The 22,316-nt window shown below is 37.7% G+C and overlaps 1 protein-coding gene across 1 annotated transcript in view; it reads right to left on the bottom strand.

Annotated features, from left to right (window-relative positions):
* The window catches only part of WDR70 (WD repeat domain 70), a 144,618-nt gene that overhangs the window by 13,404 nt on the left and 108,898 nt on the right, over nucleotides 1–22,316 (bottom strand). The window contains exons 16-19 of the mRNA XM_059833437.1: nucleotides 19,232–19,316; nucleotides 18,001–18,139; nucleotides 2,386–2,486; nucleotides 842–921 (exon numbers count right to left, since the gene is read on the bottom strand). Of these exons, the coding sequence (XP_059689420.1) occupies nucleotides 842–921; nucleotides 2,386–2,486; nucleotides 18,001–18,139; nucleotides 19,232–19,316 (405 nt within the window). The remainder of the gene's footprint in view (nucleotides 1–841; nucleotides 922–2,385; nucleotides 2,487–18,000; nucleotides 18,140–19,231; nucleotides 19,317–22,316) is intronic.

Raw genomic sequence — 22,316 nt, 5'->3', positions numbered from 1 at the left:
GCGACTTTCTCATTCTAAACTTTCTTTTTGTTTATTGTGCTGCCAAACAACTACTCTGTTCTACAGAAATGGTTTTAGCTATTTCTAAGACCAAGACTACTGGAAAACAGAGCTGAATTCAAACACTGTGGAACTGGAAGAGGGTGAAGAGAAGCAGGACAGCGCAACTGTGTGACTCTTCTCATTTCACATCAGGAAACACCACATAGGGCAATGCTAATGGAGAGGGCCAAAATCTCTCAGTCGATGCATCAATGAGCCTTAGTATGAACATAAGGTCTTATACAAGTATAACCCTGTGTCTAGACAGATAGTTAAGCTATTTAAAACCCCATACAACTCTGGGCAAATTCAAATTTTGAAAAATCACTTGGAATTTGTTCAAGATCCATCTCTAACGTCTCTGATTTTGCCACTGGTACTGTTAACGTTCCCAAGCAGCAAAACACTTCCTAAACCCATCTACAGTCACCAAATTAGTTATGCAAAACTGAAGACTTAAGAAAGCTCCAAAATTTTGGAAGGGTTGTTTTTTTTCGGAAGGCTTGTTCTTTGGGTTTTTTTAAAGGCAGTTGTCCCTTCAGATTTTCAGGTGCATCAGAATCTAAAAACCAACCGTTACTTACAACTTTACAGAGCACACAGAATATATACCTTTCTGGTTGTGCAAGGCTACAAAAAAATTTGTATGAAGCACTAACATCTCACACCAATGAACAATACTTAATGAAAGACTGCAACTTTTTAGAGGGGAAAATATAAAGCTAAAAGATCTGCAAATAATTTCAAACCTGATAAAGAGCTAAGGATGCTGCTATAAAGCTATGTTTAAATTCCTTACGTGTTATAATGTAATCCTGTGTAAGAGTCTCTGCTTGTCTCTCCTTCCGTTTTGTTTTGACCACGCATAATTTCGCTCCCCTAGGAGGAAACATACAGCAGTTCAGTTGGTCTGAAACCATTTTTTATTCAAGACATAGTCTCAACTAAATTATGTGGTACTTAAATATTCATGAATGTGTGTATCTTTGCTTGTCCAGACACATGTGAAGGAGGGTAGAGAGATTAGTGTTTCTGTTATAGAGCAGTTTATATGACATGGGGAAATAAGGGTGGAAGATTCATTTCACACTCCATTTGTCCACAGTACTTGTAGAGTGCACATTGAAAGTGCTCCTCTCCAAACATGGGCAATGATTTGCTCCTAGAACTCTTCCTAAGCAGCAGAGGTGGCAGTTACCTAACCAGAGGTGTCTGTAACACTGCAGCAGGAAAGTCTGCATAAGCCTGGCTGGAGCAAGACTGATTTAAACTGGTGGTATTTTCCTCCTCATGATAAGTACGAGGAAACAAACTGGGCACAAAACTGAGCTAGGGCTCTTGCGGTCTGTGCCTAGGAGACTCAGGCTGCCCTCTGGAGAGTGGTCCAAACAATGATGACTAACTCTCTTGTTCTCTAGATTGACAAAGACCACAAAAATAAAACTTATTTCTGATAATCTCATAAACCAGAATTTATCTTCACATCCAAACGTCCAGGTCGCAGTAAGTATCCAGAAACTGTGAACTGTAACACAGTATGTTTTTGGATGCCAGTGAAACAAAGATGAGCGCATATAGGGGAAGAACATCTTATTCATACCACTCAGTATAGATGAAGTGTACATTTCTCTCCTGCTGACAGGAAGGAAGCATGCCCCAGTTCTCCAGCCAATCCAGATGGTAAAATCAAATTAATTGCAAAAGAAGTATTTATAGACTAGTTAAGTCCTCTTCTTTTCATTCCAGGCTGACAGGTCACCTTCTGATGAATCACTACCACCTTTCCATTAGACGTACGGGCAAAACCCACACGATAGGTGGGGGTGGGGGAGAAGACTAGCAGAAAGATGGGAATGTGGTTCCTTGGTTTGCTCCCTCTCAAATTAGGTCTTCCCATCTTACTTCACAGGCACTGAAGTTTAAGCTAATGCTTCTAAACAAGATTTTTACTTCAGAAAATAAAAAAAGACATAAAAAATATGACTAAATACAATAAATATCCTTTCAATAACACCACATAAAGCAACCTCCAAGAGATCAGGTGAAAGGTTGGTTATTCTTACCACAGATTTAATGCAATTAAAAAATGAAAGTGTTTGTAAATTCAGGTAGAACAGCCACCATACTGCACCATGAAAAGCCCAGAGGAAAACGCATGGCTTTTCAGAAACAAACTGGTTTGGGGTTTTTTTTTCTTTCTACTGTTACTAAATAAGTAAAACTCTGCAAAACAAATATTACTAAACCAGTTTTTCTCATTTCTTAGTATAATCATAGAACCACAGAATCAGGCTACATTTGAGAAAAAAATAATGTTCTTAATCATTAATCATGATTACGTACCTCTGGCTTTTGACAGGATCATAGTACACTTTGGCCAAACCATTTCCTGTACCAACCATGATCTGGTTCAGCTTGGGATGCCAAAGGCAACGCACAACACTCTGAAATAAAACAACATATTGACAGGTAGTTAGTTGGTCACTCATCTAGATCTTAGAATTAATATTCGTATTGTCAAATAGGGGATCAAAGTCACACTGTAGCAGGAACAAGCTTAAGCACATGAATATGTGAATGAATAAAAGTTCCTCTCCGGAGCAGAATACAATGTAAAAGGAGTGACAACACATGGATGTAGGCAGAGAAGGATGTACAAATTGGTGGCAGCGTGATAACCAGTGTTTTCCACAGGCTAACTGCTCCAGGCTCTTCATGGGCATAATGGAAATGGAAAGTTAAAGGGGGATTTGAAGGAGAACAATGAAGTGCCTCAGATATAGCAACGCAGGCCTTCATGACTTTTGAATTTTTATTTTTAATTCTAAATTCTTCCACCGTGTTCTTTACTTTATCTGTTTTTCCCTTCTTATCACACAGTGCTGACCTTTCACTTGCTGACCACAGAAACGGAAGAGTAGCTGATTTTCACTCTTCGTTCTTTCTTCCCCACAACACTCAGAAGAACTTGGTATTTGAAGCCAATGTCTCACAGCTCTGTCACCCTTCTGGTCAGCAGAGAAACTCATTTTCAGACATTAAGAGTATTGTTCTTTTATACACACAGCATGGTTTTCTATGTGACTTTGAATCTCCATGTGATTACTGTAGTCAGTCTGATTCAGTGGGACAGCACAGAGACTCTGCAAGACTCGAGCTTCTGACTCGAGAGAGCCAAAGAAGTGGGCACAATCTGCCATGAAGGACACATCTTAGCACAAACACAAAACCTGAATGTGCATCTGACTAACTGGGGTGGGGAGGAAGTATCTATTTTTAAGAGATAGTAACTCTTTGAAGGGATATTGTCCAAGACTGAAGACAGGTGTTAACAGTGTTTGTGTTACCTATGTAATAAATGAAAACACAGCTAGCAGGATGCATCATCCTGTTAGTATTTCACTGAACAATGCTCATTTTCCTAGCCCTTTTCTTCCCCCAAGCTTACTACTTCTCCTTTCTCAAAAACCAGGAACAGACTCTTCTCAAAGTGAATTAATAATTCAATATTCAACCACTATCATACATCTATCATTTAAGTATATAGATAAGTACCTTTTTTTGGTTACATAATACAGCACATGAGTTTTACAAAATGGGAACCACTAATGTCTTAGTAAGAGAAATACAGCAAAGCTAAAATATAATTAGGGGTGTAATACAGCCCTATAACTTGGGAGATGAGAACCATCTAAACTGAAAGAGAATAGTTATGTATCTGTTCTAGTGACTCCTGAATCACTTCTCATTTTATGTTCCATACTATTTCTGCTTTGGTCCAGATACCATTTTTTTGGAAGTTATGAGGCACGTAACAAAAATACTGAAAAAAGTCTGAAGCCCATTCAGCCATCATGAATCAGAACTTCATTTTACTACAAGATGATGGATGACTCTCTTCTGAGCTGTTTTTCTGCTTTGTGTTATTGTTTAAGAAGAAAAATTGAGTGAGATCAGTTTACATGAATCAACTGACCATTCTTAATAAGGTTCCTTTGTAAAACATGCTCCTTCTACATAGATATACATATAACATTCTACCTTCCCATTTACTTATAGGTACAAATAAACCTGGCTTGCTTATTACAAGACAACTAAAGGAAAACTATCTTTTTGCAGGTAACTCTGAAGTACAAAGTAGAATTCTGATAATGCATTATGTCCATGTTCCCTGCCACAGGCAACCAAAATAACCAATAGAGGGTTTCTAATAAGTTGTTTGATTTAAATAAGAGATTCTTATATATTGTTACATAATGCTCAAAATGCTATGGTAACTCTAAAACACACAATGCTAATAACAAATATTGAAGGTCAAAGGTGGGTGGCCTTTTCTTTTATTAATATTTATTGCATGTGTTTAGCCAGCCTTTTTAAACTTTGTAGTTAATGTGGTTCTCCACTTTCTACTGTCAAGTAAATGTATTTTATAGTATGGTACTGGACACCAGCCAAGAAAAACAAAGCCTGAGACAGTGTGGCTCAGCACTGATGGGGATTGCTAAGTTTCTAACTTGTCAAACATGCACAGCACACTTAAAATCACCATGGCACGTGCTCCAGAGCAGACAAAAGAAACTGCCATTAAATGCAGTCCTATAAATCTTCCGAAACCGTAAAACGTCCCCAGAATATAATTTGCTAAAAACTAAACAAATACAAGCTCTGAACATGCAAGTAATTTCATTAATCCACTAGCATATAAACCTACTTTCTAAGAAATAATAAAAACTACCTACGCAGATTTTCAGATTATTTTAGAAATTGGCAATATTTTAAAAAGACCAAAATGCTGAATTCCTGAACTAAGTCCTAATGATTTTTCCCAATCATATAATCCTAAAGAAGTAAAAATTCTAAACTAAACATCAAAAGGATCATTGTAGACTAGGTCTTAACATTGGGAGCGAGGGGGAAAGGGGAATCTTTATCATAGAAAAATAATTAATTCTTAAAGAGCATTTATCCTTCAATGCTTCTAACTTTCCTTCTGTTTACACTCAGAATAACTTAGGTACACATCTTTATCACTGGAAATGCTAAACATCAAATTCCAGTTCAAAGAAGGTCCTACCTCCCAGCTCTGCAGGCAAATAAGTGTGTTAATAGCAGGAAAAGAAGTGTTTTCCTGGCTTGGCCTACCTATGCATCTAGGTAGACACCCACCTACTGATACTGAATTTACACAATTACAGAGTGGTTGCAGTTGGAAGAGAGCTCTGGAGACAATCTAATTCAACCCCCCCTGCTCCAAGCATGGTCAACTACTACAGGTAGCTCAGGACACTGTCCAGTTCGCTTTTGAGTATTTCCAAGGATGGAGACTCTACAGCCTCTCTGGGCAACCTGTTTCAAAGTATGATCACCCCCACCATAAAAAATGAAAACCAAACCTCAAACCATTTTCTTATGTTTAAGTGGAATTTCCTGTAATCAGTTTTGTGCCTACTGCCTCTTGTCCTGTCACTGGGCACTCCTGAGCTTTGCTTTATCTGCTTCACCCTCCTGACCCCCTTCAAGTAAGATCCCCCATGAGCCTCCCCTTCTCCAGGCTGCGCAATCCTAGCTCTCCCATCTGTGCCAGATACTCCAAGCCTTTAATCACCTTTGCAGTCCTTCACTGGACTCACTCTAATATCTTCATCTTTCTCTTGTGTATCTCAGCTTTGCAAATGGAAAATAATGTCTTCTTATAACAAATAAGAACAATAAAATGCAGAATGTATCATCACATAAATATCTTTAACATTTGAAAGATTTCTGTAATGCCTGGATGTTTTGGACAGTATATCTTTGGAGCATGACGTTCTGGGAAGCCTGTCATAAAAATCCTGAGAATAATTTTAACCATGGAACTGATGTGGCCAGCTTTGTGACCGTAAGATCTGAAAATAGAGCACTTAAAAAAGACAATTACTATTAACGATTTAAAAGCTTTTTGGTACTTTTGCTGTTGCAAAAGCATCAAGCTTTTAAAATTAAATAAATCTGAAAAACCTTTGGCAATGCCTATTGCCTATACAAACACAGTATCCTGCATTGGGACAAGAGGAAATGGCCTCAAGTTGTGCCAGGGAAGGTTTAGGCTGGATATTAGGAAAAATTTCTTTACTGAGAGAGTGGTGAAGCATTGGAACAGGCTGCCCAGGGAAGTGGTGGAGTCACCATCACTGTAGGTGTTCGAGGAACATGTGGACGTGGCATTGTGGGACATGGCTTAATGGGCATGGTGGTGTTAGTTGATGGTTGGACTTGATGATCTTACAGGTCTTTTCCAACCTTAGTGATTCTGTGGGATATACTGGGAAGAGATTGTGAAAATATTTTTGTGAAGTCAAGCAGGGAAAATATTAAAAGTGTTAACAGAAACACTACAGATTTACCTTCTTCATTGTCACTGTGAAAGAGGTTAGAACAGATTCAGTGGGTGTTATTGATAGTAGGCCTTTGTAATTATTTTCAGGTAACAGATTGTCTTGTAATACTGACTTAAACTGAAAGTCAATTAAAAAATTAACTACACAATTTTAAAGACAACTTTTTTTTGCAATCTGAATGAAAATGCTTATCTTCTTAAACAACTGCCTAATAAAATAAGAACATATTACTGATTGTTCTTGAAACTACTCATAGCTTTTTTCTGAAGTTGCTATACTATTGTTTTAAATAGAAAATACAAATTACCTGAACAATACATAGTTTTTACTTTATTTTTAAACTAAGCACTAGACTCACTTCAGACTCCCGTTCTTTTAAAATAACCAGGAGTTTTAGAAAATTTTACCTTTAATAACTTAAAAGCTTAATAAAATGTGGTAATCTTAAACCATAAAAGTCATAAATATGTGGAAAGGTGGCAGGCAAAAGTGATGACATCAGTGTTCCCGCGTGTGCTATTCCACCTGCATCTCTTCTGAGACATGTGCAGTCCCATCTCACGTGCAATTCTGGAGTGGTTCATAAACAGTCTCACCCCTAACTGTCTGTTCTCACCTGTGTGTTTCCCTTTGCATCATATAAGCAGAACTGTTGCTGCAGGGAAACAGTAAACTACACCAAATAATTTTTCTGTTAGGTTATTCTCTATGTGGGTTAGCTCACTAGCCAACTACACGTGTGGCTTTGGTGGTACTATGCACGTAACAGTGCTTTGACGGGATTTAACAGCAGTGCCTCTAGATGAGAAACTAAAGCCTGAAACAATTTTCTTGAACACAGAATGGGACATTTATTCAGGCCTAGAAATATACCCCTGTGTTTAAGGGGCAAAGTGAAGAATAACTGAAGCAGATTTCTCAGCAAGCAAAAGCTAATTACCTCAACTGAAACTATCCAGAGCACTTGGGTAACACCCTGACAGGAGTAAACAATGCAGAGAGGGCGTTTTACAAGGTCAGCAAGAAAAGATTAAGATGATTTGTGGCATAGGAATGGAAAATTTACTCCTAAGATGAAACCATGAAGCTGGTAAGGTCATAAAACTACAGACTGATGTCAAGGATTGAAAGAATTCTCCTGGATCTTTGCCGATAAAGATGGTTCAAGACTGCAGCAGTGAAGGCAAAATTCAGTTCCCTGGCCCACACTTCAGGTAAAAACATTCAGTTTTAGAGCATGGATAGAGCAGAGTCAGGATGGGAAAAGCAGTCGCAGGGGTGGGGAGGGGGGGTATCAGTACAGGTTGGAGGCAGGAAGGTGAGGAAAGGTTAATAAATTCTAGTAAGAGGGACTAGGAAGGGTTAGAGATGTTTCACATTGGGAAGAGGGACTGGCAGAGATGATGGGGGTTGTGACAAGCTTCAGAGGGGATGCACTACAGAAAACATAGATAAAGCATATAAAGAAAAAAACCTGAGCAAATACAGCAAGCGTTGCTAGCTCCTACATATTATAGACTATGTAAAGCTTTCACATAAATGTTAATTCTTATGCCTAAAATATTTTTCTGCCACATTCCAGAGCCTGAGAAGTCACTTAATGTCACTAACATCTTTGGAATCTACCAAAATGTAAGGTTGCCCATTACATAACAAAATAAGGAGAACATATATAAAGAACATCTCTTGAAAGTATTATTCACCTCTATCTTCTTTCACTCTGCTGCAAGAGAGCTAGGGAAAATTAAGGTTTCCCTCCATCGCTGTCGTCTCGTATTCCTCTAATAACATTTTACATGTCTGTGAGCTGAAGCTGTACAAAAGCACTGACTTCTTATTTTTTACATTTCAGTTGAAACTTTGATGTCCAACAAAATGTAACTACCTTTATATGTAGGCAAACCCCAAGATAATAGAAAATCTTTTGTTGCTAGCAAAATTTTATTAAACAGACACGTATGTGTGTATGCACATACTGATCTAATGGAATATGGACATCATAATTTGCTGCAAGACTGGCATGCTATCAAGTTTCACCATTTCCCAAAAAATTCCAAGCACTTCCATATTTTTGACATAATTAGGAATCACCATACACTTCTGCAGCACTTAGGTCAATGGGGCTATATTCTTTCCTTGCTACTGCAAAATGAAAAGTAAATTAGAGGGGCCATATTTTACAATGATGTTTTAATTTCTTTTCCCTCCTTCAGGAGGTCTTACTGCTTCTCAATCAGGCATTGTTTTCTTTGGAAACAACCCCTTCTCCCTAAAGACAGTTAAGTTTTAAGGCTAAATACCATGCATTTGTCTTTGAAAATGAACATTTCACGTGAAGTGTATTTTCAGATAATGCATGATAATATATCAGCTTTTTCGAGTTCATTAGTAAAGCACCTCCTGCCATGCAGGGAAGAGGAAAGAAAAACATGCTTCCATATCAGTTATGCACTGTCAGAATAAACCTTTTTAATTTTTCTCTCTCTTCATTTCAGGTACAGCCTTTCACTCTTCTCTGACAGTTCTCGACTCTCAACCTGCTTATGCATTTGCTCTAAAATGCCAGAATCGGTCATTCAGTTATCTGCAGGCATCAGACTTGTAGGCTAAATTCACCAGATTAATGTTTGCTCCCATGGCTATGAGCAAAAACTGTTTAAATGAAAGTACAGACAAACAAATCTGGTGAATGCAGAAGAGGCATCTACCTACTTCCACACCTACAGAAAACTATCCTGAGAGGCTGGAAATCTCTACTGAATGATGCTTACACACAGCTAATATTTGTACTATCTCTGTGGTAAGTGTGCAGCCAGCATCCAACTGGAAAAAGTAAAAGTGATTTCCTTGCAAACTACCATTAGAAAAAAATACTGATAATTCCTGATAACTACTGAAAATGGAAAGGGAATATGCTAATCCTAGGCTTTCACACACATCTCTAACTGTTGAAGCAAGAATTCATGGGGTTTTGATGTTTCCTTCATGTGATGTTTCCACTAATTTAAAAAAAAAGTTTTTAAAAATTTAGATAAAGTTCTGTAATTGTAAGGTGAAGTTGCTAATGCTTTGACAGTTATGCATGGAAATCAGTAAGTAAGAGAGCGTAGACTTGACTCTCAGCTAGCACAATCCTTTCATAGAGTGTCAGGCTTTTCTCCTGTAAATTGCCTACAGTCATAAATCCTTAAATCAATAGAAATGAGTGCAAAAGTAACCCATTGCCTCCTAATTTGCTACTGGCAAGGTACAAGAGATGAAATGTTCCAGTGCTTTAGCAAGAGAGAATAAACAACAATGGAGGGAAGTGAAGATCTTAGCTGGGACTTACCAAACTTAAGATGTCTACGCCTCTAATCTTTAGGGGTCTACTCTCTAAATGCCTACAAACTTTCACCTCCCTTTATAGTTTGAGAGAAATAAGCATTTTACAGTGGCCTTCATCTAACCTATTTTAGGTATCTATTTTAGGATGAGCTAAAAATCACAGTCTGGATGTGTTTATTTTTCTCTGTTGATTAGAAAAGGAGCCTAGGGTGACTGGATCAGCTGTAGACATCTATATTTGGTCAGGTGAATCCCTGCAGCATACAATGGCCAAAATAACTATACAAGAAAAACAGAAAACTAACAAGGATCTGTATTAGAGCATGTTGTGCTATTAACATAAAACTCTCCAGTTCGAGGATAAACGATCCTGGAAGCCAAATTAAATACTGCTAGTGCAGAAAGAATACAGCAGATACAAACTCCTAAAACTCTTCAACAAATCTTCAGAATCTTAGCTTGAAAGATCAGGTCTAGCTCTGGAGACACTTTAAAACTGCATGGGGATAGAACAGAAACAAACACAGCCTATGTTTGCCCTTATTGCTTACCCCTTTCCTAACCTACAATCTAATAAATAATTCCTTCAGAAGCTGTTCTGAAGCTATACAATAGAAAAGTGACAGCAAGAGCTGCTGCTCTAAGGAAATATTTTCGCTTAGGAAGAGAAAAACTTAAACAAACCTTCTCTCTTTCCTACATGCAAGGTATGCTTCAGTGGCCATGATGGTATGTGATGGATTCTGCTTGAACAGAGCTGCTCAGATTTGCTGCACTTGGCTGTCTAGACAGCCAGAAAAGCCACATGTCAGCAGGGAAGATAGTGAACATGTAAAATGACATTCTGACCAGTAGTCATGGACTCTGTAAGGACAGGTCACCACAGCAGTGTACAAATGGGGCTTTTCTGACTGAATTGACTATCTATCTTAACTGTAATTTTTCCAGATTCCAACATTACTGGGAAGAAAACCAAAACAGTCAAAATCAGTGCAAATATGCGTGCAACTAGTTTATTTAGCACATCTATTCTGTTTTTTCCTTTATAAAACCCCTACATATTCATGGTGAAGAACTGCTTGTGCAATGCAGTATCTTTTAAACATGAAGTAGCTTAAAACATAATTAAGCAATACTACTTAGGAAACCTCACTGCTTATTACTTTTTTTTTTTTAAAGAAACAGTAATTACCTTGCAAATTAACATCACCTGTTACCTACGCTTATAGTTATATTACGTTATCTTTGTATTTGAGAGGGGTAAGCAATATCAAGCTTGTGCTGGAGTGAGGGATCAAATCTCAGTGGAATGGAAAGTAAAATCAACTGATAAAGTTAGCATAGTAAGGAAAGGCTTTTATATACATAGGTCTTTCATCCTCCTACAGTCACCTTGATTTCTCTGCAGAAGATCTGCATGAAACATCACAGAATCACAGAATCACTAAGGTTGGAAATGACCTGTAAGATCATCAAGTCCAACCATCAACCAACAAACACCACCATGCCCACTAAACCATATCCCGCAGTGCCACGTCCACACGCTCCTTGAACACCTCCAGCGAGGGTGACTCCACCACTTCCCTGGGCAGATTATTCCAGTGTCTCACCACTCTCTCAGTAAAGAAATTCTTCCTAATATCCAGTCTGAACCTCCCCTGGTGCAACTTGAGGCCACTTCCTCTTGTCCTGTCACTCGTCACTGGGGAGAAGAGACCAACACCCACCTCTCTGCAACCTCCTTTCAGGTAGTTGTAGAGAGCGATGAGGTCTCCCCTCAGCCTCCTCTTCTCCAGGCTGAACAACCCCAGTTCCCTCAGCTGCTCCTCATAAGACTTGTGCTCCAGACCCCTCACCAGCTTCGTCGCCCTTCTCTGGACACGCTCCAGCACCTCAATGTCCTTCTTGGAGTGAGGGGCCCAAAACTGAACACAGCATTCGAGGTGCGGCCTCACCAGCGCCGAGTACAGGGGCACGATCACCTCCCTACTCCTGCTGCCACACTGTTTCTGATACAGGCCAGGATGCCGTTGGCCTTCTTGACCACCTGGGCACACTGCTGGCTCATCTTCAGCCGGCTGTCGATCAACACCCCCAGGTCCTTTTCTGCGGGGCAGCTTTCCAGCTACATTAAATGTCTGCTCCCCTTCAAGAACAGCAGAAGTTCTGCCTTAAGAATCATAGAAAGATAATGCTGCTCAGACACAACATTAATGTCCACTGTACACTCCGTAATCTCTTTTTGCTGGTGTCTTCAAGCACAGTGGTGATCAAAAAGCCAACGACTTGGCTTGTGATGCAGCTGTATCTGTGAAAGGCTGGCCTGCCTCCTGGATGCACCTGCTGACCAGGGGAGGGGAAGAACATAGACTAACTCTTACAAAACTGCTCTATTTTTAATTAAAAAAAAAATATAAAATAACATGTAGAATTACGCCATTTCCAAATGTCTCTGAAGCTGAACAACAAATGCTACCAGTTTGTTCCACCTTGTTTATTCTTTTACGCAAAAAGATGGTTAACACTCATGTATCGATACTGTGCATGCTCCAATCAAAAAAAAAAACCACCACGCTGCTGACACAATAGAAATATACTAATATTACATTTAAAATCTACTTTAAACCCCAATTGCAAAAATCTTCAGGTCTGAGATTCCCCTGGAGCTCTTCCAAAGAAAAGAGCCAACTACAATAAATAAGGTGGGAGGTTAGGGAATATCTAGAATGCAGTGACCTGCTATCATTAGATTTAAAACACTCATGAGAATACAGTAGTAAAGGAAACAACACTGATGTTTTTCCGTTGTGAAACATGACTTAGAAAATGTGTGGAAACATTCGATAGAAATGGGACCAGAAACGGATTAAATTTACAATTTTCTATGTAGAAACCAGAAATATCCTAAAAACATTTTCAGAAGCCAATAATTTAAAGCAGGATCTCAATACAGAACATATAGATAGCAATGCTGTATCACTTACCTTTCAAGGTACAGCTATAAAATATATTCTTAAAAGTGAATTGAGCCACTGAACAACACTTCCCTTTTTTGATGAATAGAAAAAGCGACTTAATCAAGGTGGCAAACTGTTTTCCTTGTAATTGCAAGGTAGGACATTTTCAAGCACCTGCTCTGTTAAAACTACAGCCACACTTTCATCACAGCATATTGCAAAACTAAGGCAGACAACCTTCACATACACCCCCCAATCCCCATTACAGTGAGGAAACCTGCACAGTTTATTTCTTTTGCATACCTCAAACCTCTAGTGACAGCTCCCCTAAAAACAAAGTATATGCTGCTGCAGGATATATGAAGGGAAGGACCACATTGTCTTTACATACATGAAAGCAGAGAATAAAAATTGAGAAGTTACCCCACTAGAAAAGAAAACACATTCCTGTGAGTCACCTTTTATACTAGACTTTTTTTTTTTTTTTAACTTTAATCACAACAAAAATCTACTGGGCCTTAAATATTGTATTTACTTCCTTAATGTGGAAAATGTGGGTTTTCCTTTCAAATACAATAAATGGCTTAAAAAAAACCTCATAGAAGTAGCATAATGATCTTTTCCAGAAGTTAAAAGAATTTGTTTTTCTTAAATTCAAAAGCTTTAAATCTTAGTGAAATGGGCCACAGTGGAAAAGCCCTTTACTATATTACTGCACCCTATAAATAGTAAATGATATCGTTTGAGGTCAAGGAAAGAAATATTGCAATCCTGTATCAACTGTGCATAAAGCATGCTGGAAGTTTCATATTCCTTATTCCTTCTTTCCTTTTTACTCTTTAATCTAAAAAGAAGCTTTATAGCTTGTCTCAGAAGACCTTCCTGAAACATCCCTTAGAGGTATTTTCAGAAGTATTTAATAATTTAACTTTTGCTTATGTTTAAGAAACTAAGAAAATATTAAAGAATCCTCCTAACAGAAACAGCTTTCCCAAAACGGCCATAAACCTATGTTTTCGGATTGTTGCTTATGTACAAAAACCTGCAGAATATTTTAAAAAGTTGCATGTCTCATTTTATAACGTACACAATATCATCATTTTGACTCATTTTTAAATTAAATTATTACTTACATTTTGAGTTTAAAAGAGCAATTTTGGTAATTGTACAACTTTTTTTCTTTTCTTTTTCAGTGCCCACTCTTGCTCGGCAATAACAGGGTGTACTACTTCTCCTTTCCATATGGGGAAAAAGAGTGCTCTACCGCTGCCAAAATCAATCTTGTCTGTAGTAAGGGTAACTACCGGGTGATCTGTTTGAACTAGCCAAACGAATGATAGACATGTGAGAGTGATTCAAGCGGCTATCCACAGCTATTTTAAATTAAATTGACATGGGGGGAAATGTTGTGTGCCCAACTCTGTTTCCCATACACTAGGTATTTATAACTGGTTTCCCTGAAGATCTCATACTTGCATAACCAAACCAAAAATTAGGAATAAACCCTCCCTGACTTGCATCTGACAATTAAATCTCCCTTCCATTCCAGAAAGGGAGTGCAGTTACAGACATCCCAAAAGATGAGACCTCATCCCAAAGCAGCTACAGGTCTTCCTTCCTCTCGGAAAGGAAAAAGGAAAAAGGAAAAAGGAAAAAGGAAAAAGGAAAAAGGAAAAAGGAAAAAGGAAAAAGGAAAAAGGAAAAAGGAAAAAGGAAAAAGGAAAAAGGAAAAAGGAAAAAGGAAAAAGGAAAAAGGAAAAAGGAAAAAGGAAAAAGGAAAAAGGAAAAAGGAAAAAGGAAAAAGGAAAAAAGAAAAAGGAAAAAAGAAAAAGGAAAAAAGAAAAAGGAAAAAAGAAAAAGGAAAAAAGAAAAAGGAAAAAAGAAAATGGCCTCTGAGTTTCTGTGCATACACTTTTGTACCCCTCTTTTGGCAGTTTTATTTCCTGACATCTGTTTAAGTCTCCTCACCCATCTAAATGGAGTGAAGAAACATTCTGCATGCAATTATAACTCTTTCATATAAAATAAGCCTCAAATGCTCAAACTGAGAAAGTTAAATATAAATATTTTCTTGTGGATATTTGAGGTGAAAAGAAAAGAACTGTTCGCAGATAATACTGTCAAGATAGAAGAAGCATAGACAGAAAAACTACGAAAAAGCTGCACATGCATAACAGAATTTTTAGAAGTTCAGTTCTTGTTAAAAAGAGAGGAATTCTGTACAATTTAGCATACATAACTATGGTCACAGTACAAAGCCCTCCATAATTTCCTATCACACCTCTACACACTGAGCCAGCATAAGGCTCAAGTACTGCTTGCAGAGCATCAGCTTCCTTATGAGAGCGGGAGAGGCAGGAGCTCCCACCCCCGAGTTTTGATCTAATCTGCAGTAAGTAAATGACCCTGCCAGTAGCCTGCAACACGGGTAATTTCACTCCTTGACAAACTCATGGGAGAAAAATCAACTAAGTACTAATAACTGTAAAATTCCTATGTCTGCATCAAGATATCTCTAAGTCACAAATCACCGGAGGCAGAACAGGAAAGTCAGAGAAGCATCATTGTGTATTTGCCCTGTTCACACCACCTCCTGCCAGCACACTGTTACTGGCCAAGATGGAGCCCATGGTCTGCACCACTTCTGACATTTGTTTAGTTTTTCTTCAAAAAGTATTGCTATTTATCCAAGAATCTTGAGCTCTACAGAAGTCCCAATGCCTACACGGTGGGATGGCATTCAGTAGAGGACACAACAATATAGTCACTAGTATAGCCATAGATTGTGACAAAAAAAACCCCCACTAATAAGCGAAATGAAAAGCCAATTAATAATCTATACCCAGCCACAACAGCAGACACTAATCAGACTGTTAGTAAAACCACAAGGTTTCACTCCAGCAGCTCTGAAACAGTAATCGGTTTTCCCATGAAAACTTGAAAGAAAAGGTGAAAAAAGGTTTGTGTGGTATGATGGAAAGGAATGCCAGACACAGCTTTGGTCAAACATTCCCATTAAATATTTTCCCATTACCCCCTAGGTTCATTCACAGGCCAATTGCACTGGCTATCTACCAACGTGGTTTAAGATAATGTTTACTGCTCTTTAGCGTTTTTCAATTTTCTAAGCTTACCGGCATTTCCTTTAAAAAAGCCCTTGTGAAATTAAAAAAGTAACACATCAATAGTTTATGTTTTTTCTTCACAGAAGATCTTCTGTTATTCTGATTATATATGTTTTACAACTGCTATACAATTGCCCTCAAAAAGTCTTATTATTTTCATTTCATACTTGAAATAAATGATGCCCTTTTTCTTTAGCAATTTGGACTAAATCCAACTGAAATCACTGAAATTATTTTCATGAGGAATGAGAGCAGATCAAGCTCTTTGCAGAGCTAGATATTGGTATAATTGTGCTTTTACTACACATAATTGGCATAGTGTAACTTCATCTATGCAATACCTAAAAAACCAAAACCAGAAACATTGAAATTACATATTTAAGTACTAGATAATATACAAAAGGTAAAGTAGTATGATATCCAGTTACAGAAGACAAACTGAAATCTTAGACAATATTACGTGTTTATCTTTAATTATACTAACTGCCTGGGGCATTTTTGAGACAGTATAAGGAAAAAATGGAAACTAGGGAAGTAGTCCATAGAAAGCAAGGAATTACTGCACTGCTAAAAAAATTCTTTGACAAACTACACACAAGACATTAATCTACCAATTTATAGGCCAATGATCTCTCCAAACAGCATGTGCTGCTTATAAAATACAAAAGCCAGCTTCTTGAAAATTCATTTGTTTTTAGCATGCCTTTATGTGCTTATATTTCATCAAACACTGCAAATTTGAGAAGAACAAGAAAAGAACACTAATGAAAAAGCCAAAAGATACAAACAACAGAAAGATCTTGAAAAAATATTCTGCTTTTATTTTATAACACCACTTATAGTAATTTTTCTTCTTTTAGATTGAGGTTGATATGCTTAACTGTGTTTTTCTTAGATGTGTAGTGTTGAAGCTGGAAGCTAGACAGACTGATTGTAGAGATATTATTAGTGCTAACTCACTGAAAAGTATGTCAGAAGATCAGCATTTGTAAGTCTCAATTCTTCACCTATTATTTCCATTAGTTTCATTTGATCCATTATATCCAAAGCAGGAGAATGACAGTCTTAAATTTTGTAACTACAAATGAAGAAAGATAGCAGCACTAAAACTCTACAGACAAAAGTAATTTATTACAGTCTTAAAAAGTATCATATAAATATCAGCACCTATATAAATTTATAGTATAAAATTATGAACCTGCTGAGATTTGTACACATAGTTAAAATTTTATTATGTGAGTGCCCCCAGTGAAGTCGCTTACTGACCCCTAATTTTGTTTTTCCAACAATTTCCTACTGTTGGTTCTCAGCTCCATTTTGAAGCAGAACAACAGAAATTTATCTCTCAATTCTGAAAGAAACTGATCACAAAACGATTCTTTCTGGACTTTGCTGTAGCATAAACATCAGCAGATAAACGGACCCTCTATTTCAGAGAATTAAAGGTCATTTTTCTGGGAAACAATGTCAACAAAAGAAAATTTTACTTCCCTTGAACACGAAACAGGCAGGTTGGTGAGCAGTAATTCTCACTATTTAATTTCTTTTGGAGATACATGATCCATCACTGACAAGCTTCTCATTCTTGCAGTCTTAAAGCTCAAGTGAAGTTTCTGTACACTGCTGTTGGCCTTCAACACCACTAAATGGAGATGCCATCATGACCACATCCAGACACGTAGCTCTAAGAAGTCCAAATTAATTGTGAATGGAATTGCTAAGCTATTTTCTTTCTTGTGCCCAAGGACAGAAGAGCTCCTACAACAATCTACCTCTTGCACTTTATCTTATGCAGCTGTTTCAGCATGATAACTGGTCGAGTAAACAGCATAAATATGTATTAATTTTAAGATTCATGCCTCACTTCACAGATCTAGAAGGGTTCACAGAAATCCTCGAGAAATGCTATGGTAACACCAAAGCAGGGATTATCCTAGTGCTTAAACACCTTGTCCCAAGATTTTCTTCTATTTTTTTTTAATCGAAAGGAGAATAGCACCTATTCAGACCACTCCACCTCTATCATTTAAATATGGAGTAGAAAAATTAAAGTAATGTTAGTAGGTCATTACCTGTATGAGGGGGTGGGGGCGGGGTGGGAGAGGGTGAAGCATATGAATATGATTTCATTTATATTCTGAATAGTTGATAAAAGAAAACTAAAATACATACCGCATCTGTAACTTCTATCTCATACAACTTCTGGAATGTCTCCCGGTAAAAGAAAAAAAGCTTCCCACTGCCACCACCTTTCTTAACAGAGGTGCCTGTGACGAGTATTTTATCATCTGGGCTGAAACAACAGTCTGTCCTGTTGAAGAAAACAAATCATGATACTGGGCAAATCAGTAATTAATGTACTTACATATAAATTGCACTCCTTAAAAATAAACCTTTCTATTTGTTAATACTTTCAAGACAAAGCTTTAAAAAAATCTTTTGTCAGCTGTCATCTATTACTATAGTTATCAGACACAGTTCACATTTACAATTAGAGCTGTGCACAGAATGTGCAAAACTGACAGATATAATAAAAATCCTCCTCCCAAGAAAATTATCCTCCACTCAAAAGTCTTGTAAACTTTTCAACATGAAAACATGTGCAAACACACAAACAAGTATTTTCAAATCTGGTTATCATCATTAAGTAAAAATATAAATCAATCATGAAATCTTTTTTTTGCTGATGATTCATTCCTCAATAATGCAAGGCAGTGTGTTTATACAGTGGCAACAAATGTTTGTCTGTTTACTTTTCCTCTATGCTACAAATTGCAGTCAAGATTGAGCTGCCCATGACCTGCCATTCTAAGATCTTATTTCAAAAGCATAAATTGTCCTTAGAGGTAGATTTGGCTGTGCTGCAGCTATAGGACTGCAGGTAATACCAATAAAAATATTAAATACAATACTTAGCACTATGCAGTACAATAGTTTTTTTTAGTACCAAAGAACACAGTCATCAGTACTTCTAACATCATAACCTGAATTCATACCATGCACCTTCATGTTATGTCTACTTTTCAATCCAGGTCTTTTTTTATTAATCATAGACCAAATAAGAATGAGGGTTACTTATGTATCTCATTACACAAACATAAGGCAATGAATTGGCCTCCTCCTGGACGGTTGTTAATCTAATTAGACATAAGACATATGAGACCAAAAAATGGCATAAAACAAGCAAAGCTAGCCATGAATTATCACAAAAAATACAAGATCTTTTAAAGCAACATGAAGCCCTAAAACAGCCAAGAGTCCTCATTGCACAGTCCTCCCTATGCAGTCCTTTCTGCACAGTTCTGGCTCTAGTGAGAACTGAGGAGGAGAGCTCCAGTAGACTCCCTCCCGTTCAGCACAACTACTACTATTTCTACTATCAGGAATAAATTAGAATACTTACATTGGAAAGAAGCTGGGCAGTCTTTCCGCTGAATTAAGAGGCTTTTTAAATTGTCTAATATCCCATATCTTTAAAGTATCATCTCCTACGAAACAAAAAGGGACGAAGGTTAGCAATAAAGAATTTAAGTCAGGCATTTAGACCTGTGCAGAAAATTTCATTCTCTAATTCAGACACAAAAAGATCAGAATAATATGGTAGAAACATTCAAGATGGGGATGGTTTGGAAGTTTTTTGTCCCTAAGTGACTATGAAAAGTTCCACTTGCTGCACTCCAATAGATCAGAAATTTCTCCTCAGTGTCTCAACTCTGCCATGGCAATCCCTCCTACCAAGAACCATTATCCACAGTGGAATCAGATTCCCCAAAAACTAATTTATTCTGTATTTGTGAGCATTGGTGCTTTGCTACTAGGAGTAAATTTAACTTCTAAGATATCAAAAGAAATTAAAGTATTACTATGGATGGTGTAGATCAAAAACTAAACAAGCTTTATGTGTCTGGTTTCTACCTGCCCTGAAAAATGATCAGGAAGAATGGAAGGCACACGAAGCCTTCCCCCTTCTTCAGTAGGCAATCAGCAACAAACTGCAATCTCAGTACGGAGAACAGGCCCTGGAATCAGTCCTTGGGGAAGGGGGAGAAGGGAAGCAAGTGAATCCACACTTGCTATAACGAAACCTTTTCACACCCCTCCACACCACCTTTGGCCATAAAAGCCAAAATCGAGGTTACAGCAAGACATTTATAGCAATTCTCATCTGTTTGATAAACATGGTGTGACTGCAGGCCAGTAAAAGTCAGGCTGTTTATTCCTTTTCAAAAAGTTACGACATATCAACAAAGTTGTGGGGGGGGCGGGGGGGCGGGCGCGGGCCGGGGAAGAGATTAGTTAGTTATTCTCAGAGAGATCTACATCTCTGCTGACCATCCCTCTGGGATACGTATTTCCAGCATGAGATGAGCTACAGAATTTGAAGCACCTTACTCAGGCACATAGACATCTTACATTTGACATCAGTGCCTCAGCGCTTTCAAGGGTGAAAAGAAGGACTTTCAAACAATTCTCTTTAAAAATACCCAGAGATTAATTTTAGACAAAAAGTTACAAAATCTTCCTGACCTGGGAGGAAAAGGAGGCAAGTGACTAGTAATCCACAGACCTACTTCCTTCCAAAGCACAAACCTTGCAGGGAAGTAATTTTGTTGCCTAAAAGTATTTTATGGGTTCAAAACCTTTGAGATCCCGAGCTTAAAGGAGGCCTTGGAAATAAAATGTTTTAAAAAAACCAAACCAACCCAGTAACATGCTGTAACAAAAGAAATCAAGGCCAGCAGCACCCTTTACAGGGAAAGCAGTAATGTGTGGCCCCGTACATCATGTATGTTTATATTAAAGACTAGGATAACTCCTTACTACAAAATATTTTTAAGTAGTGGACAAGTTAAATAAATGATGTCTAGAGCAGAGTATATTTCTGTTCATTGGGAAGTTAAAAAGTGACAAGAAAGAAAAATGTTGAGTCCCTATTTTGGGAATATCTGTTTTCTTATTGTTTCCCAGTAGACTCCATCCCAAGCACTTCAAAGCACTTGGTCTCGTAATACGAACCCTCCCTTTTCCCTCCCGCCCCTAACAAAAAAACACTTATAGGCGAGATGTTGTATCTAAAGCACCAGCACTTTATAAATGTATGCAAAGGATACCATTTGGCCACTCTGCAAATTTCCTGGATAGGGACAGATTTAAGGCTAGCAGCCAAGGCTGTTCTGTTCCCAATGGAATAAGCCTTGACATGATCTTCAAGCTGTAGTCCTGCCAGGCTTTAGCAGGAGAGATACAGTCAGACATTTAGCTATAGCTCTTCTGCTAACAAGAAAATGTAATCTGCTGGTTTAAAAAATTAGAAGACTTTAGAAGGACTCAAAAAGTTGTGGTTGGTTTCAAATCAACACTGTCTTACATTGTGCAGAAATAGATGATTAAGCATTTGGAAAGGGAGAAATGCTATTAGAATGACTTGGCCAATGCTGTGAAACTCTCACCATCATTAAGAATTTGCCCAAATTAACTTTTTCTAATTAAAATTTTCTGTGTTGCAAATACAATACTGGTTTCTGAATCTAATCTGCAGTTGGAGTTGAAATCACTGTCACTAAGAAAACAGACATACTAACTTTCGAGAACACCAAAGATTTTTTTTGGTAGCATCCTTCCATCAATCCTTAAGAGGCTTCTTTACGAGAGCTGTAGCACTACTGATCTATTTTTGATTACTTCATACATGGACAAAAATAATTACCCTTAATCAAGAACATATAAACAGAAGGTATGCAGTTCAGGATGAAGCATTCAAAATAGTCCACTCAGATCATTCAGTATTTTCCTTGACAGCAGACTTCTCCAAAGCCTGGCAGGATTATTTAAAGCTTTTATAGCATTTTTAGTAGCATTTCCAACTCTATTCTTTGCCATTTTAATAAGAAGGATACCAATAAACAGGCTTTAGTCTGATATGATCAGGTCAGACACCATTATGCCAATGGTACTGAGATGGATTTATCAAGAGGTAACAATTAGGTCCTAGAAAAACAGTCTTTGGTGAGCCAGGATAGGCATTTTGCAAACAGCTTTTAGTCAAAATAAGGCCAATGCACTAATAAAACAAAGATCTTATCTCCTTTTTTTTTTTCTTTTCAGAAGATAAGCTGACCAGGAAGACAAGTACATGGATGCAAAAGGGCCCAAAAGACACAAAAGTGTTGCCAGAAACTCAAAAACCTGAAGTCAGCAACACCCTTCAAGAAGCACCTATTTTAAAGAGGGAGTCCTGTGTTGAAAGCAAAGCTCAAGGATAGAAATTCACAAAGTTCATTGGGGAAAGCAAAGAAACACAGGAAATGAGAATTCAAAAAAGAAAATACAGCATAGGAAAGGCATAGCATAACAAGGGTTACCATTAGGGAGCACCAGAATATATCATGTTTAAACTCTGAGCTTTTCTGTGAAGGCTTATACTATGTATGTGAGGAGAGGCACCTTACAGAAAAAGGTATATGCTTCTGCATTCTGCACTGGTTCTG

The sequence above is a fragment of the Gavia stellata genome, chromosome Z (genome assembly GCF_030936135.1).
Source record: "Gavia stellata isolate bGavSte3 chromosome Z, bGavSte3.hap2, whole genome shotgun sequence".
In the NCBI taxonomy this organism is placed as follows: Eukaryota; Metazoa; Chordata; class Aves; order Gaviiformes; family Gaviidae; genus Gavia; species Gavia stellata.
Note: the sequence above shows the minus strand (reverse complement) of the source record. Positions and strands in the feature narration are given on the sequence as shown.